The sequence below is a fragment of the Phyllopteryx taeniolatus genome, chromosome 12 (genome assembly GCF_024500385.1).
Source record: "Phyllopteryx taeniolatus isolate TA_2022b chromosome 12, UOR_Ptae_1.2, whole genome shotgun sequence".
NCBI lineage: Eukaryota > Metazoa > Chordata > Actinopteri > Syngnathiformes > Syngnathidae > Phyllopteryx > Phyllopteryx taeniolatus.
This window is the reverse complement of record NC_084513.1, coordinates 25,036,097-25,051,644: the sequence shown is the minus strand read 5'-3', so window position 1 is coordinate 25,051,644 and position 15,548 is coordinate 25,036,097. Positions and strand designations below refer to the sequence as shown.

Below are 15,548 nucleotides of genomic sequence, written 5' to 3'. Positions count from 1 at the left end.
GCGGTGAGGTGTGCTGCAGATGTGACAGACGAATTTAAGGTGGAGGTGGGACTGCATCAGGGATCAGCCCTGAGCCCCTTCCTGTTTGCAGTGGTGATGGATAGGCTGACAGATGAGGTTAGACTTGAATCCCCGTGGACCATGATGTTTTCAGATGACATTGTGATCTGCAGTGGGAAAGCAGGGAGCAGGTGGAGGAACAGTTAGAAAGATGGAGGCATGCAGAAGACAGAATATATGTGCATGAATGAGAGGTGTGGTGGGGGAAGAGTGAGGCTACAGGGAGAAGAGATAGCAAGGGTGGAGGACTTTAAATACTTGGGGTCAACCATCCAGAGCAATGGTGAGTGTGGTCAGGAAGTGAAGAAACGGGTCCAAGCAGGTTCGAACAGGGTGGAGGAAGGTGTCAGGTGTGTTATGTGACAGAAGAGTCTCTGCTAGGATAAGGGCAAAGTTTATAAGACAGTGGTGAGGCCAGCCATGATGGACGGATTAGAGACAGTGGCACTGAAGAGACAACAGGAAACAGAACTGAAGGTGGCGCAAATGAGGATGTTGAGGTTCGCTCTCAGAGTGACCAGGTTGGATACAATTAGTAATGAGCTCATCAGAGGGACAGCCAAGGTTCGATGTTTTGGAGACAAAGTTAGAGAGAGCAGACTTCGATAGTTTGGACACGTCCAGAGGAGAAATAGTGAGTATATTGGTAGAGGATGGAGCTGCCAGGCAAGAGAGCTTGAGGAAGACAAAAGAGAAGGTTGATGGATGTCGTGAGGGAAGACATGATGGCAGTTGGTGTTCGAGAGGAGGATGTAGGAGATAGGCTTACATGGAAAAGCATGACGCGCTGTGGCGACCCCTAACGGGACAAGCCGAAAGTAAAAGAAGACTCCGGTTTCCTCCCACATCCCAAAAACATGCATGGTAGGTTGATTGAAGACTCTAAATTGCCCGTAGGTGTGAATGTGAGTGCGAATGGTTGTCAGCCCTGCGATTGGCTGGCGACCGGTTCAGGGTGTACCCCGCCTCCCACCCGAAGATAGCTGGGATAGGCTCCAGCACCCCGCGACCCTAGTGAGGATAAGCGGTAAAAGAAAATGGATGGATGGATGGATGAAGTTAGTTTCAAATGTTGTTAACAAGCTGATTGATTTACCTCCACCTAGTGCCCTTCGTAACTATTTTAAATCAATGATTAAATTGCCAACTCTCATGCAACAATTTTAATTTGATCAAATAAATTTTGTGTGCATAACACTTTTGCTCTATTCGATCACTGCTTCTATGCACATTCTCGAACACCTTTAAAGGTATGTGATAAACCCTCACACCATAATTTGCGAATGCTATTTATTTGTTTGGGCAGCCGTGGCCCAATGGTTAAGATCATCGCCTGCCACCGTGGGGGACCTAGGTTCAAGACCCCGACCGGACCATCCGCCAGCATCCCCCGGACTCACGGCTGTGGTGTCCTTGAGCAAGACACTGATACCCCGAAATGCTCTCCGGGCGCTTCAGCTGCCCCCTGCTCCAGTGTGTTCCACTAACATGTGTATGTGTTCACTGTGATGTGTTAAATGCAGAGAACAAATTTCGTGTATATGCATGCATGTTCATGACAATAAAGGGTGATTCTATTCTATTTAACAATTAATTACACTAATTTAACCGTTACACTTGAGCCTGAACTTGTCCGCGAAGCTTTGATTGACCACGTGGCAGATGTCACTGTTTTGTCCCACGCTGTGTCAATCAGCTGCTGACATTGCTAAAGCCAGTGGCCGTGACCTCCAACTGCAACGCTGCGCACTAACTATCCTTGCATTTTCAGTGATTAACACCGAGCTGAACACCTTAACTATGCTCCACTGGACAATTGGCCCCATGACGTAAGCCCATCTGGTCAACGTATCTCCAATTGAATCCGTCCCCCTGCTCATCGGCCAAGACCTGCTTTCCCGCTTCGGGCCAGTAATTGATTGCAAAAATCTTCAGCTGTGGGCGCAGGTGGAACAGGCGTTACCACCACCAACTCGGGAACTGTCCTTAGACCGGTGCCTGGTGTTGGACCACTCGGAGGACGGCTACCTGTCAGACCGCACTCCTTCAAGTGACGACACCCCCATTGACGAGACCGCCGAGTCCCCTGAAGCCACCTCACCACCGCTGAACCGACTCTGAGAACTCGACACGGTTCATCTTCCACCGTCCAACCACCGCACGAAGAGCGCTGCTGCCCCAATGTTGCTGGTGGAATTAATTTGCATGACTGCCCGACAGGTGACATCAACCTGGCCTTGTGGGCGGACAAATCAGCAATTTAACAGGCACTGTTTGAGACCCTACGACTTAAGCATCCTGACCTTCAATTAACGCTGACAATGTTTCGCTTTACCGTTACTGCAGTGGGCGTGTGCGCGTGCGCCCTGCACCTGCAATGGAACAAACGCTCATTAACTCACTGCTTCCCAGTAGTCCCCAATTTGCCGCATAAAACTTACTGAGGTGCGGATGTACTTGTCTGACTGGCCGTTCAAGTTGACAAAGTTTTGTGGTCGCGCGCTAATACTGATTTCGCTAACCGTGTTTTTCAACCATTAAACCTTAAGTCGGGACAACCAATCCCCGACGCTTGCGAAGTTTTGAGCGAAGACGAAGTTATGGTAAAAGAGGAGCAGATAAATAGCACATTGCTCCTGATGCGCAGTGGACTCACTGCGTTATCCACAGAGAAGCGCTCGCGTCCAAACAGCTGAGCGCTGAACTGAGCGATGTAATGACGGACATCATTTCCACAGTGAACCACATTGAAACAAGACCCGGCAAAGCCCGGATTTTTGCCGCACTTTGTGAAGAAATGGGCTCTGATCACACAGCAGTTTTGTTCCACAGCGAGTCTCGGTGGCTGTCAGGGGGGTAAAGTTTCATCCTGGGTGTTTGAACTGCGGGATGAGATCCGAGTATTCTTGGAGGAGGAGGGTAATGATCTTACCCACAAGTTTAGAGACAACAACTTTGTCATGGAACTCTCATACCTCAGTGACATCTTTCAAAAACTCAATGAACTAAATCTGCAGATCCAGGGTACCAACAGACACCTTCCACACCTGGCAGATAAACTCACATCATTTACTAGAAAACTAGAGATGTGCGAGCAGCGAGTGAAAGATGGGAATATAGATTCCTTTGAGAACCTGAAATCCTTCATCAGTGCCAACAAGCTGCAAAACACAGTGACCACATGCATCAAAAATGATATCTCTGCTCTGCAAAAACATTTACAGAGATACTTCCCAGAGCAGGATCCTGCAAAATATGACTGGATCCGAGACCCCTTCAATGCCAGACCAGCTGCTGACTTCAGCGCTGCAGAAGAGGAGCAGTTTATTGATGTCACTTCTGATTCAGCTTTGAGGCTGCAGTTTCAGTCCAAGACACTGGCTGCCTTTTGGATTGGAGTGGAAAAGGGCTACTCACTGCTTGGCAGGATAGCCATGGCCACAGTGCTGCCTTTCACCACATCCTACTTGTGCGCGATAGGGTTTTCTGCAGTTGCCTCAATCAAGACCAAATACAGGTCAAAGCTGGACATTGAAAATGAACCTCGAGTGGCTGTCTCACAGCTGTGTCCACGATTAGAAAAAATCTGCAACACAAAGCAAGCCCACACCAGCCACTGAAATGACTTCAGGAATTCAAGACGTTAAATTTTAGCAGAAAAAAAATGTTAAGCTATTTGTTTATTCTTGGTGGCTTGGTAAACTCGCCAGTGTAAATTTTCAACTGTAAAAATGACCACTGCAGTAATTATTGGAGTTATGTTTGTTGTTCATGTTTTTGTTGATTCCCAAGGAATAATGTTTGCAAGCTAAGCGTATGCGTATTTCTTGAAAAACTGTGTGTGCGTGTGGGAGGGGGAAGTCTGGGCGTCCCTGCTAAAGCTTCTGCCCCCGCGACCTGACCTCGGATAAGCGTTAGAAAATGGATGGATGGATGGACATTAATTCCAGCTAGGAAGTCATTACTTATTTTCTGGTGTTTGAATCACGTCTGAAAATTGATCTTTTTCACATACTCAGTGCTTTATGGCCTCTAGCTCAAAACACGTTCGTGCGACTTAGTCGGCTTTGTGCTAGAGGGTCACATATGCTTTACGTTTTATTCGTCTTAAGCCCTTTTCACACTGCATTTGGCAATGTGATTGACGGGGCAGAAAAACATTTTCAAGAATAGCTCTTTCCCTCTGTTAAGGTACGATGACAGAAGGTGGACTCTCGCACATCAGCTCACTGTGATTTGATGTAGTCACGACTTGCTCTCTCTGCTGGCCCCGTGGACAGCATGCAACAGCAGGTGGTGCTTAAATACAGGTATCAGATACCACACACGTAAGATGACTCTGGTTATTGCAGTATTAACATGAATCATTAACAGCTGGTGACATTTCTCTTTCTACACATGACTGAGAGAAAATGTTAGACATTCTGATGTGCCTTCAGCAAAAGTAATAGCAAAATGATTCATAGTCATGGATGGACTGAAAGCATGAAAAACAAAGTATAACTAATAGTTCTATTAGAATATGTCAGGATCAGTTGTGAACATTGAGATGTTGCATTATGTGGCTTTAAGCTCCATTCATGCACTCTTTGGTGATCCAGAGTGGTTTGTGGTCTTGAAAAAAAATGGCTCAATTCAGCAATTAAGACCAAACTTGCGGGTTTGTGCACGTCTTGTCATGGCTACATGGCGAGCAGCCCATGCGCCGTCCTCCAGAGTTTTGAATTTCAACAGTGCTGAAGAAGAAATTGCAGTGATGTACAGGAGGGATCATACAGTGGGTATGGAAAGTATTCAGACCCCCTTACATTTGTCACTCATTGTTATAGTACAGCCATTTGCTAAAATATTTTTTTTTCTTCGTTAATGTACACACAGCACCCCATATTGACAGAAAAAAACAGAATTGAAATTTTTGCAGATTTATTAAAAAAGAAAAACTGAAATATCACACAGCCATAAGTATTCAGACCCTTTGCTCAATATTTAGTAGAAGCACCCTTTTGAGCTAATACAGCCATGAGTCTTTTTTGGGAATGATGCAACAGGTTTTTCACACCTGGATTTGGGTATCCTCTGCCATTCTTCCTTGCAGATCCCCTCCAGTTCTGTCAGGTTAGATGGTGAACGTTGGTGGAAAGCCATTTTCACGTCTTTCCAGAGATGCTCAATTGGGTTTAAGTCAGGGCTATGGCTGGGCCATTCAAGAACAGTCACAGAGTTGTTCTGAAGCCACTCCTTCGTTATTTTAGCTGTGTGCTCATTGTCTTGTTGGAAGGTGAACCTTCGGCCCAGTCTGAGGTCCTGAGCACTCTGGAGAAGGTTTTCGTCCAGGATATCCCTCTACTTGGCCGTGTTCATCTGTCCTTCGATTGCAACCAGTCGTCCTGTCCCTGCAGCTGAAAAACACACCAACAGCATGACACTCCCACCACCATGCTTCACTGTTGGGACTGTATTCGACAGATGATGAGCAGTGCCTGGTTTTCTCCACACAAACTGCTGAGGATTAAAGCTAAAAAGGTCTATCTTGGTCTCATCAGACCATCTTATTTCACACCATCTTGAAGTCCTTCATGTGTTGTTTTTTTTTAGCAAACTCCATGCAGGCTTTCATGTCTTGCACTGAGGAGAGGCTTCTGTCGGGCTACTCTGCCATAAAGCCCCGAGTGGTGGAGGGCTGCAGTGATGGTTGACTTTCTAGAACTTTCTCCCATCTCCTGACTGCATCTCTGGAGCTCAGCCACAGTGATCTTTGGGTTCTTCTTTACCTCTCTCACCAAGGCTCTTCTCCCCAGATTGCTCAGTTTAGCCGGACGACCAGCTCTTGGAAGAGTCTGGTCATCCCAAAATTCTTCCATTTAAGGATTATGGAGGCCACTGTGCTCTTAGGAACCTGAAGTGCAGCAGAATTATTTTTGAAACCTTGGCCAGATCTGTGCCTTGCCACAATTCTGTCTCTGAGCTCTTCAGGCAGTTCCTTTGACCTCATGATTCCAATTTGCTCTGACAAGCAATGTGAGCTGTAAGGTCTTAATTAGACAGCTATGTGGCTTTCCTAATCAAGTCCCATCAGTATAATCAAACACAGCTGGACTCCAATGAATGTGTAGAACCATCTCAAGGATAATCAGAAGAAATGGTCAGCACCCGAGTACTAGAGTGGCTCCAACTACCAGAGACAAATTCCTTGTGTGTTTTTTGGACATACTTGGCAAATAAAGATGATTCTGATTCTGATTTTAGCAAATGGCTGTAATATAACAAAGAGTGAACAATTTAGGGGGGTCTAAATACTTTCCGGAGCCACTGTAAATTGCATATTGAATCCTTAAACTGTTCGACTATTTTCTCACGCACTTGTTCGCAAAGAGGTGAACCTCGCCCCATCTTTGCTTGTGAATGAATGACTGAGCAATTCAGGGAAGCTCCTTTTCTACCCAATCATGGCACCCACCTGTTCCCAATTAGCCTGTTCACCTGTGGGATGTTCCAAACAGGTGTTTGATGAGCATTCCTCAACTTTCTCAGTCTTTTTTGCCACCTGTCTGAGCTTTTTTGGAATATGTTGCAGCCATAAAATTCCAAGTTACTGATTATTTGCTAAAAACAATAACATTTATCAGTTTGAACTTTAAATATCTTGTCTTTGTAGTGTATTCAATGAAATATAGGTAGAACATCCATCCATCCATCCATTTTCTGAGTCGCTTATCCTCACAAGGGTCACGGGAGTGCTGGAGCCTATCCCAGCTATCAACGGGCAGGAGGCGGGGTACACCCTGAACTGGTTGCCAGCCAATCGCAATAGGTTGAACATGATTTGCAAATCATTGTATTCTGTTTTTAACACAACGTCCCAACTTCATTGGAATTTGGGTTGTACTTGATATGGTCTTGGTAATTAGGATTATTGATTTTTAAATGGTTAAAAATGTCATGTCTTGATGCAAATTGAGGTGTGCTGGATTGGCAGCAACCAGCAGAGGAAGTGGCTACAATTAATGCAGGTCCAACTAGTTTGCTGTCCAGATATCAAAATTTGAAATAAGCTGGAAGAGAATAAACTTTGTTGCGAGACGACATCAAAGTAAAACAATCATAAATGTATGTATGTATCGAAAGGTAACTTCACACGACCCGGTGAAAATTGAAGTAAAATGACACAGCATGAAAAGGAGTAATGAATGGAACCAAGTGCTCTGCAAAACATTGATTCCTTTCCCAACCCACAGGCATAAGATTAGTGTTATACTGTGAGACAACTTTTATGTGAATTTTGTCCCAGTTCATTGTAATGTGAAGTTGTTAGTTTGACCTTTTTGAAGGTTTAGCTCAATGTTCAACTTGTAATGCGACTCTTGCTACTTTCTTTCTAGTATGGCAAAAATAACTTATTTTATTTTTGTGTCTGTCATCAGCTCTTACGTAGGTTTGAAGACTAAAATAAATGTTGAAAAACATCAGTGCAAGAGTGCAACCCACCGTTTTACTTTATTTTGACAAAGTTAAGAAATACTTTTTTTCGCCCCCACCGTTAGGCGCAAGCACGTCTCCGTCCGTGAGCGTTCTTCGTTGGTTTTCACCACTTTCTTCTTCGGGGTCGGTGGACTGTAGGCATTGAAAGTGAGAACCGAAATTGTTTAATTTAAACGATTCTGGGAGATCTGGGATGTTGGTCCCGGTCCCAATCGATTCTCGGTTTTCGTTGCCCAACCCTACTGAGTACTGACTGTATCGTTCATACAAATAAGAAGATGGTTCTCATGGACTTACGAGCACATGCTTGGCGGATGCCGTTGCGCGGGCCAATGTCATGCTGACTTCGTATCGATCCGGGGGGCCGGATGAAATTGCTGCCAGCCCTTGGGCCAAGAGCTTAACATGTTTGCATTAAGGGCATATTTCAAATGCCATCCTACTTTTAGCTTAATGGTGAGATTTTAAGGGTAGAAAGCTAGTATGGTAGTGTGCATGATGGTTTTCATTGCTTTTGCACCTTTTTTGGAATTTGCACGATGTGGTCAGTGTTGCCATGACAATGCGCTGACCAGCTATAAGCATCATCAGAATCAACAACCATGCCAACTTGCACTGCTGATTGTTGTTTTATTTCAAGCTGTCTTGAATCTCTTTTTCTCTCTCTCTCTCTCTCTCTCACATACGGTAAACAATGATCAGTCATCAGCCAATCTAAGTATCACATTTCTATGCACACAGCTGAGGGCACGCAGAGATGCACAGACCCATTTAGGCATTTAGAATTCCCCCCACCCACCCCAAAACAGCTCTATTTTCTAAAACAAAATTATGAACATCTAAAAAAAAAAATACAGATTGACCTGTTTTTATTTATTTATTTTTTTAAGGTGCTTGGAAGTGCCGCTACAATGTTTGTGTGACAGCACACAGTATTATGTCTTGGTCTTGGTGAATGCTCAATTCTGAATTGAAAAAAAAATTGAGAAAATGTTTTTAAAACGATGTCTGTTTTAATCATTTACTTTATTTGGTGATGACAACACCTTTGATGATTGGGATGCTGCTGAGTAATTGAGGGGAAAGTTAAGAGACAGACATGGCACAAAAAGTTAATTCCATGAGATTTAAATCAACTCACAGGCGAGAAGGATGAAATGAGACGATGCGAAGGTCACGGGTATGCAGGACGCAGCCTATTTTAGCTGATTTTTGACGTGAGGCAAGGTACAGCCTTGACTGGTCGCCAGCCAATCACAGGGCACATATTAACATGAATAAATAAGTAATTACACTTACATATTCACACCTATTGACACTTGAGGAACAAATAACCTAACATGCATGTTTTTGGAATGTGGGAGGCAACCAAAGTACCAGGAGAAAACCTACGCAAGCACAGGAAAGATGGAACCCGGATTCTCAACCTTAAGCGCATAACTGAGAGGCAGATGTGCGAACCATTCAATCACTGTGTCGTCGATTTCAGTACCTCAATAAATCGTTTTCTTGTGGCTTGTGTTGTTTGTCAGTATGTGCTTCTCTTACAAAACTACCACAAATTAGATTTACCATCATATTTCCAAGCAAGACAGGTCGTGACGGTAATCTCAGACTCATTTAAAATATGATCAATCTTCAGCGTATTAAATAAATATCCTCTGAACAGAACCCGCATCACTTCACACCAGGTCTTGCTCATTACCTGTCTTTACAGTATCACATTCGCCCACTTTCTACACATTTTCCTCAGTGTATTTGTGATAAGCCGACATATTAAAGAGTTCAGAGGTGAGGGGTGAATGCTATTGGCATGCAGATGAAAAATAATTATGAGGTTGAATTTTGCTTGTTTTCATTGTTGAGGACAGCCTCAAATACAACGTAGCGTTTGTTTAATCAAAATCAACGCTTCTCATGTTGCTATGGTATGATGTTCAGTTACACACTACTGCATTGTTAAATTATTAATCATTATTACTAGGGATGTAACTATAGCTCACGATTCGGTGTTATCATGGTATTAATCTCACGGTATATACGATACCGTGGGAAAGCTCACGGTATTACAAGAAGACTCAAGATATTGCAGGAAGGTTCACGGTACAGGTGGGGCAAAGATGCGAAAGCAGGAAAACTGAATAGCCTCTCTTTTTCTTATTCTTCTTGACTCCGCCATTCTGTCGAATTATGCTGTAAAGCTTTGGTAAACATTTGTTTGTTTTGTAAATTTGTTTGTGCGTGTAAATAAATGTTGACAACAGCAAGCACGGGATACAATACGCCGGTCACAATACACAATCCAATTGGTTGACCTCAAGGTGTGCTGTTGGAGAGTTGTTGTTGATGACACATTACGCCAGTGGCGGGCAAACTACGGCCCGCGCGCCACATCTGACCCGCCAAAGATTGGTACAGAATCGCCCAAATCATATCAAAATCATGACTGCATTCATTTGATTTTGTCCTGTAATGCTGAGTGGTTCCACCAGGTTATGCTGTAATGCCCAGTGGTTCCACCAGGTAGCGCAGTAGGTACAGTGATACATTGACTTGACTTTGGCTGTTCTGTTTTTACTCTGCTACTGCTCTGAACCCTTCTTCATCCATGAGTGGGCCAAAGAAAAGAAAAGTTGACAGTGAGTGCCGACTGTTTAATATAGAATGGACTACTAAATACTTTTTCACTGAAGTCCGGTCAAAGGCTGTATGTCTAATTTGTGAAGAAACTATTGCGGTTTTAAAGGAATATAACATCAGCTGTCACTTTTCTACCAAACATGCTGATTATGCTAACAGCCAATCAACGCAGGAACAGATGGGTTTAAAATCAAACTTGCAGGCTCAGCAAAACACCTTTATCTAACAAACTGCCATCCAAGATTCAGTCACGCAAGACCCTGAAACAGCGCCACGGGAGCTACAGATGGAACTGATGGATCTCCAATGTGATACTGTCTTAAAAGAGAAGTTTAACTCTCAAACTGGATGAGTTTTATGCTTCATTAAGTGCAGAAAAATTTCCAAAAATCCAGAAGATGGCACAGAGGATTCTGGTGGTGTTTGGCTCTACATATGTGTGTGAACAGACTTTTAGTGTGATGAACACCAACAAAACATCGTACAGATTCCAGCTGAGTGATGAACACCTCAGATGTGTTCTGAGAGTTGGTACAACAAAAGTAACACCAGACTTTGATGCACTGGCAGAAAAAGGTGATCAACAAAACAACACTGTTCCCATTAAAAGTAAGTCTAAGTATTAAGACGACAATGGCTTTTTTTTGTTTTGTTTATTTTTGATATGTCAGCATCTGGTCCTGGCTTGGCCCGCCTGTCAAATTTTAAAAGTCAATGTGGCCGCTGAGCCAAATAGTTTGCCCACCCCTGCACTACACCAAAGATATCCCAAAACATGCTAGACTTTTCATTTTGGCGTCATAGGGCTTTATCGTAGGGCCAAATCGTAGGTTGTGGATTATGTCCACAAGTTTTGTCGTACCCCAAAAAAGATTTCGGCCCCATCTGGGAAATCGCCTGGTATTGCTAATCGGGCCAATATCAAGGCTAAAATCCTGTAGTCTGATCTACGCATTAGACTTGTAATTTAGAAGTTGAAAGCACACCATCGTCACAGTCACATTCTATTAAATGAAAAGCAACCTTGGTTCCTTGAAACATTGAATAATATTAAAATGTAACACATCGACATAATGACAAGTGTGCTATGTTGCTGGAAACACGACGAACGTGGTTAAAATAGGAACAAAAGCCACCTTCAAAGCGCAGACTGAAGGTTAAAGCATAACGTGCTACATACTTAATGACTCAGCCATACGTTCAGATGGATGCAAATGCTCTTTGTTTTTTGTTTTTATAGCTGTGCTTTAATTGGTATAATAAATGGAGTCTTAGTACAAGTCTTTGAGAGAAGGCTGAGAGCAACACATTACCATTTCACTGTTTACAAGTGGTGACTGTGGATTATTATGAATAAAGCAGCCATCAGAGCTGGAGCGGATACCGGTATGTAAGCTAAGCTTAGCATGTGTGTTTATTTATTACTTATTTCTAGCCATCTATCCTCAAATCTTAATGCTAACTTTGTGAAAACTCCCAGAAAAGTGGGAGCTGTTTGAGCTGCAGGGTGGGAAACCACCACCACCACCACCACCATATCTTCTTCACTTTTTACATGTGGGTGGAATGTCCCAATACTTGTTTTAATAATGTGTATGTACATATATGTGTAATAGAATTTTCAGGCAACAAAGTCTTTTCCTGGAAAGCAGCAGAGTGCAGATTTTCAAAAAGAGCATGTCTTTGCCCTTTACTCATTAGCTATCATCACAAAGATACCTTTTCTGCTCAATTACACTGTTTCTTCGGTTTCAGGCTTGCTTGCAGCTCTCTGTGGAGGCTAATTAGCTGCCAGAATAAAGAGAATATTCTCTTAAACAGTTTTTCTGCGTTTCGCAGGGAGGACGAGGAGAGCCTCCGGAACAAGATTCGTGCCGACCATGAGCGGGCCCTGCAGGAGGCCAAGGAAAAGCTGCGGAAATCACGTGAGGAGCTGGAGACTGAGATCCAGACAGAGAAGAGCAAGGTGGTGGAGGACCTGAAGAAAAAGGCTGCAGGTCCAAAGCCCTTGCCACCTGTGCCCATGCCCAAGGTGGTGGGTGTTGGCAACGGCGAGCCTCTCGAGCCCGAGGTCAAAGAGAAACGGAACAAGATTCGAGAGGTAAGAAGATCGGTCATATTCTTTATGTCCACTATGTTGCTGTTGTTTATTTTCCATTGGTAAAAGTAGGTACTATTACTAGTACCCGGTAAGCCAGGGTACTAAGTGTACTGAGGCAATACTACAGTATATGTGTGACTGCTGGTTGCTTATTCATCGATCATATTTCTCATCAGTGCATCAATGTAACATTTTAAGGATACAGAGCTAAATTGATAACAAATAATGATTGCCCACAGTCTCCACTTGGCTGCAGTGGTCCGTTCTTATATGCCGCCCTCAGTCTTCTCCATCTATCTATCTATTTTCTTCTGGTTATCTGAGGTCATTCAATTGCTTCAGTTTGGTTGAATTGTCTCAGTTGGGTTCAATATGGGGAATACTGCAGACTTGACAACTGGCCAGAAGACCATCATTGATACCCTCCATAGGAAGAGTAAGCCACAAAGGTTCATAGCTAAGGAGGCTGGCAGTTCACAGAGTGCTGTGTCCAAGCATATCAATGGAAAGTCGAGGGTGAAGGAAAAGATGCACCAGCAAAAGGGATGACCGTCGGCTTCAGCGGATTATCAATCAAAGAAAATTCACAAATCAAGCAGGTATCCAGCAAAAGTGGAATGAGGCAGGAGTCACAGCTTCGAAAACCACCACATTCAGACGCATCCGGGAGATGGGCTACAACTGTTGGTTCCTCGGGTCAAACCACTTCTGAGTCTGAGCCAACGTAGGACTGGACTGTTGGCCAGTGGTCCGAGGTCCTCTTTTCCGATGAAAGTAAAGCGTGCCTTTCATTCGGGACAAGGTCCAAGGGTTTGGAGAAAGATGAGTGAAGAACAGAACCCAAGCTGCTTGCGGTCCAGTGTGAAATATCCACAGTCAGTCATGATTTGGGGTGCAATGTCCAGTGCAGGTGTTGGTAAACTCTGCCTTCGTAAATCTGTGGTCACCGCAACAGTCTACCAGAATGTTTTAGAGGACTTCATGATTCCTTCTGCTGAGGACCTGTATGGAGATGCAGATTTTATCTTCCAGCAGGACCTGGGGCCTCATGTACAAAGGACTTGCGTGGATTTCCTACTAAAACACGTCGCACGCACAAAAATATCCAGATGTATGAATCTGTGCGTATGCATGAATCCAAGCACATTTCCTTCGTGCATTCCAATCAACGTGGAAATGAACGCACATGTTGGAGTAGCCTGACTCCTCCCTCTCCACGCCCACATTTGAATATGCAAATCACATTTAAATGAACCCTGCACCTGAGATGCCGATCTCTGCGTGATCAGGAAAAAAGGGACAACGAGCAAGGTAATGAATACAAAATATTTTTTCTGAATGTGAAGTTGCTCAATGAAGTGGAGGTGTGCAAGAAAATCCTCTTTGGCACGTTGTGCTCGTGCGTTAACAACACGCGAAAGAAAAGCGAATGGGACCGCGCGTGTGCGGCTGTCGATGCTTTGGAGACAGAATAGCGCGGACACGCTGAACTAAAAAAGAAGCGGTCAGACATTAAGGTGGATGTGAAGCGGAAGACAGCTGCCCACTGCCAAAGTGTGGCCAAAGAAGGCGGAGGAACCGGTGCGGAGGGCCTCACCCCGTTCGAGGAGAGAATCGCTGCGATCATGGGTGACGCTGCTCTCTCAGGGTTGGTGGGAGCACACGTGGCTGACTCTGATCACCCCACAAGGTTAATTCCATGTATTTTTAGAACTCATAACAAATGTGTTCATACAGTAATCTACACTCAGCCCTGTGAGATAAAGGTTCATGCGGAAATGTTGTATGTGTGGTATTTGGAATCAATCTTTTGAATTCAAATAGAAGCACATCAGCATATCAAAGAGGATATCAAACACTTTTACTCCTTTTTGATGACTCAATTTATTATTTTAATACACAGGAGAGGACACGCACACTGAAAATAAATTACTTTTTTTAGGAGAAGAGGGGTAAATTATGTCATTATAACACATTTTAATCATGTGCAACCAATGTACATTTTCAAATGAAGTACATTCAAAGGACTTTTTTTTTTTTTCAGTGCATGTGCTGGAGTCACAAGAAGTGATTGTGAGGGCAATAGGCGGCATAAATGATCGCCCTGATCAGTTAATAGGTGTCCTCACAAATGTCAGTGGTTCATTAAATACACTGGTTAACAAATGAATTCTGATTCATTGCCTCAATTGCATTGTTGAAATCAAACGTTGCTGGGTATGAATTGTTCATCAGTGCTAATTGTTCATGTGTCTCTGATGTGCAAATTAATGGTAACAGTTTCCCATCATCTCTTAAGTGTCGCCAAAGCACCAAAAGCTGTAGAAATGTGCTTACGCCAGCCATGCAGTTGCGTGAGGCACCGCACATTTCCACACTCATTTCACTCTTGATACATCTGAACTTTGCCGTGAAAAAGAACGGACGCCACGTTTTTGTGGGTACGCACCCTTTGTACATGAGGCCCCGTGGCCCCTGCCATTACCGCCAGAAGCACCAAAACCTGGTTTGATGCCCATGCCATCACAGTGCTTGACTAGCCAGCCAACTCGCCGGCTCTAAACCCCATTGAGAATCTATGGGGTATTATGAAGAGGAAACGTATCCAGTGTTGATGGTGCACTGCTTTCCCCTCAGTCTATTTTTATGTGTGTGTCTACTCTTTGGAAGGTACTGTATGCTTTACAAAACTGGGATTTGGATGTACTGTATGTCGAACAAGGTTAGCTTAATGTTTTTTTTTTTTACAAAAAGAGTGATCATGTCAGGCGGGTTCCCAAACTTTCAAGCAGAACTGTATCAGCAGCATGGTCGACAAGTTGTTAGCACGTCTGCCTCACAGTTCTGAGGTTTTGCATTTGTATCTGGGGTACTCCGGCTTCCTTCTAGCTTTCGAAAACCAAATATGCAAATATTAAACATTCATAAGACCGAAAAGACCAGCTGAAGATACAGTGGGTACGGAAAGTATTCAGACCCCCTTAACTTTTTCATTCATACTGAATGAATTCATCTTCCGTTCTCCTTCTCCCCACTCTTTATTATATTGGAGCCATTTGCTAAAATCATTTATGTTCATTTTTTTCCTCAATGTACACACAGCACCCCATATTGACAGAAAAACATGGAATTGTTCAAATCTTTGCAGATTTTATTAAAAAAGAAAAACTGAAATATCACACAGCCATAAGTATTCAGACCCTTTGCTCAGCATTTAGTAGAAGCACCCTTTTGAGCTAATACTGTCATGAGTCTTTTTGAGAATGAT

At 43.6% G+C, this 15,548-nt stretch overlaps 1 protein-coding gene across 1 annotated transcript in view; it reads left to right on the top strand.

Annotated features, from left to right (window-relative positions):
* The window catches only part of man1a2 (mannosidase, alpha, class 1A, member 2), an 86,852-nt gene that overhangs the window by 10,351 nt on the left and 60,953 nt on the right, over nucleotides 1-15,548 (top strand). The window contains exon 3 of the mRNA XM_061793089.1: nucleotides 12,019-12,280. Within this exon, the coding sequence (XP_061649073.1) occupies nucleotides 12,019-12,280 (262 nt within the window). The remainder of the gene's footprint in view (nucleotides 1-12,018; nucleotides 12,281-15,548) is intronic.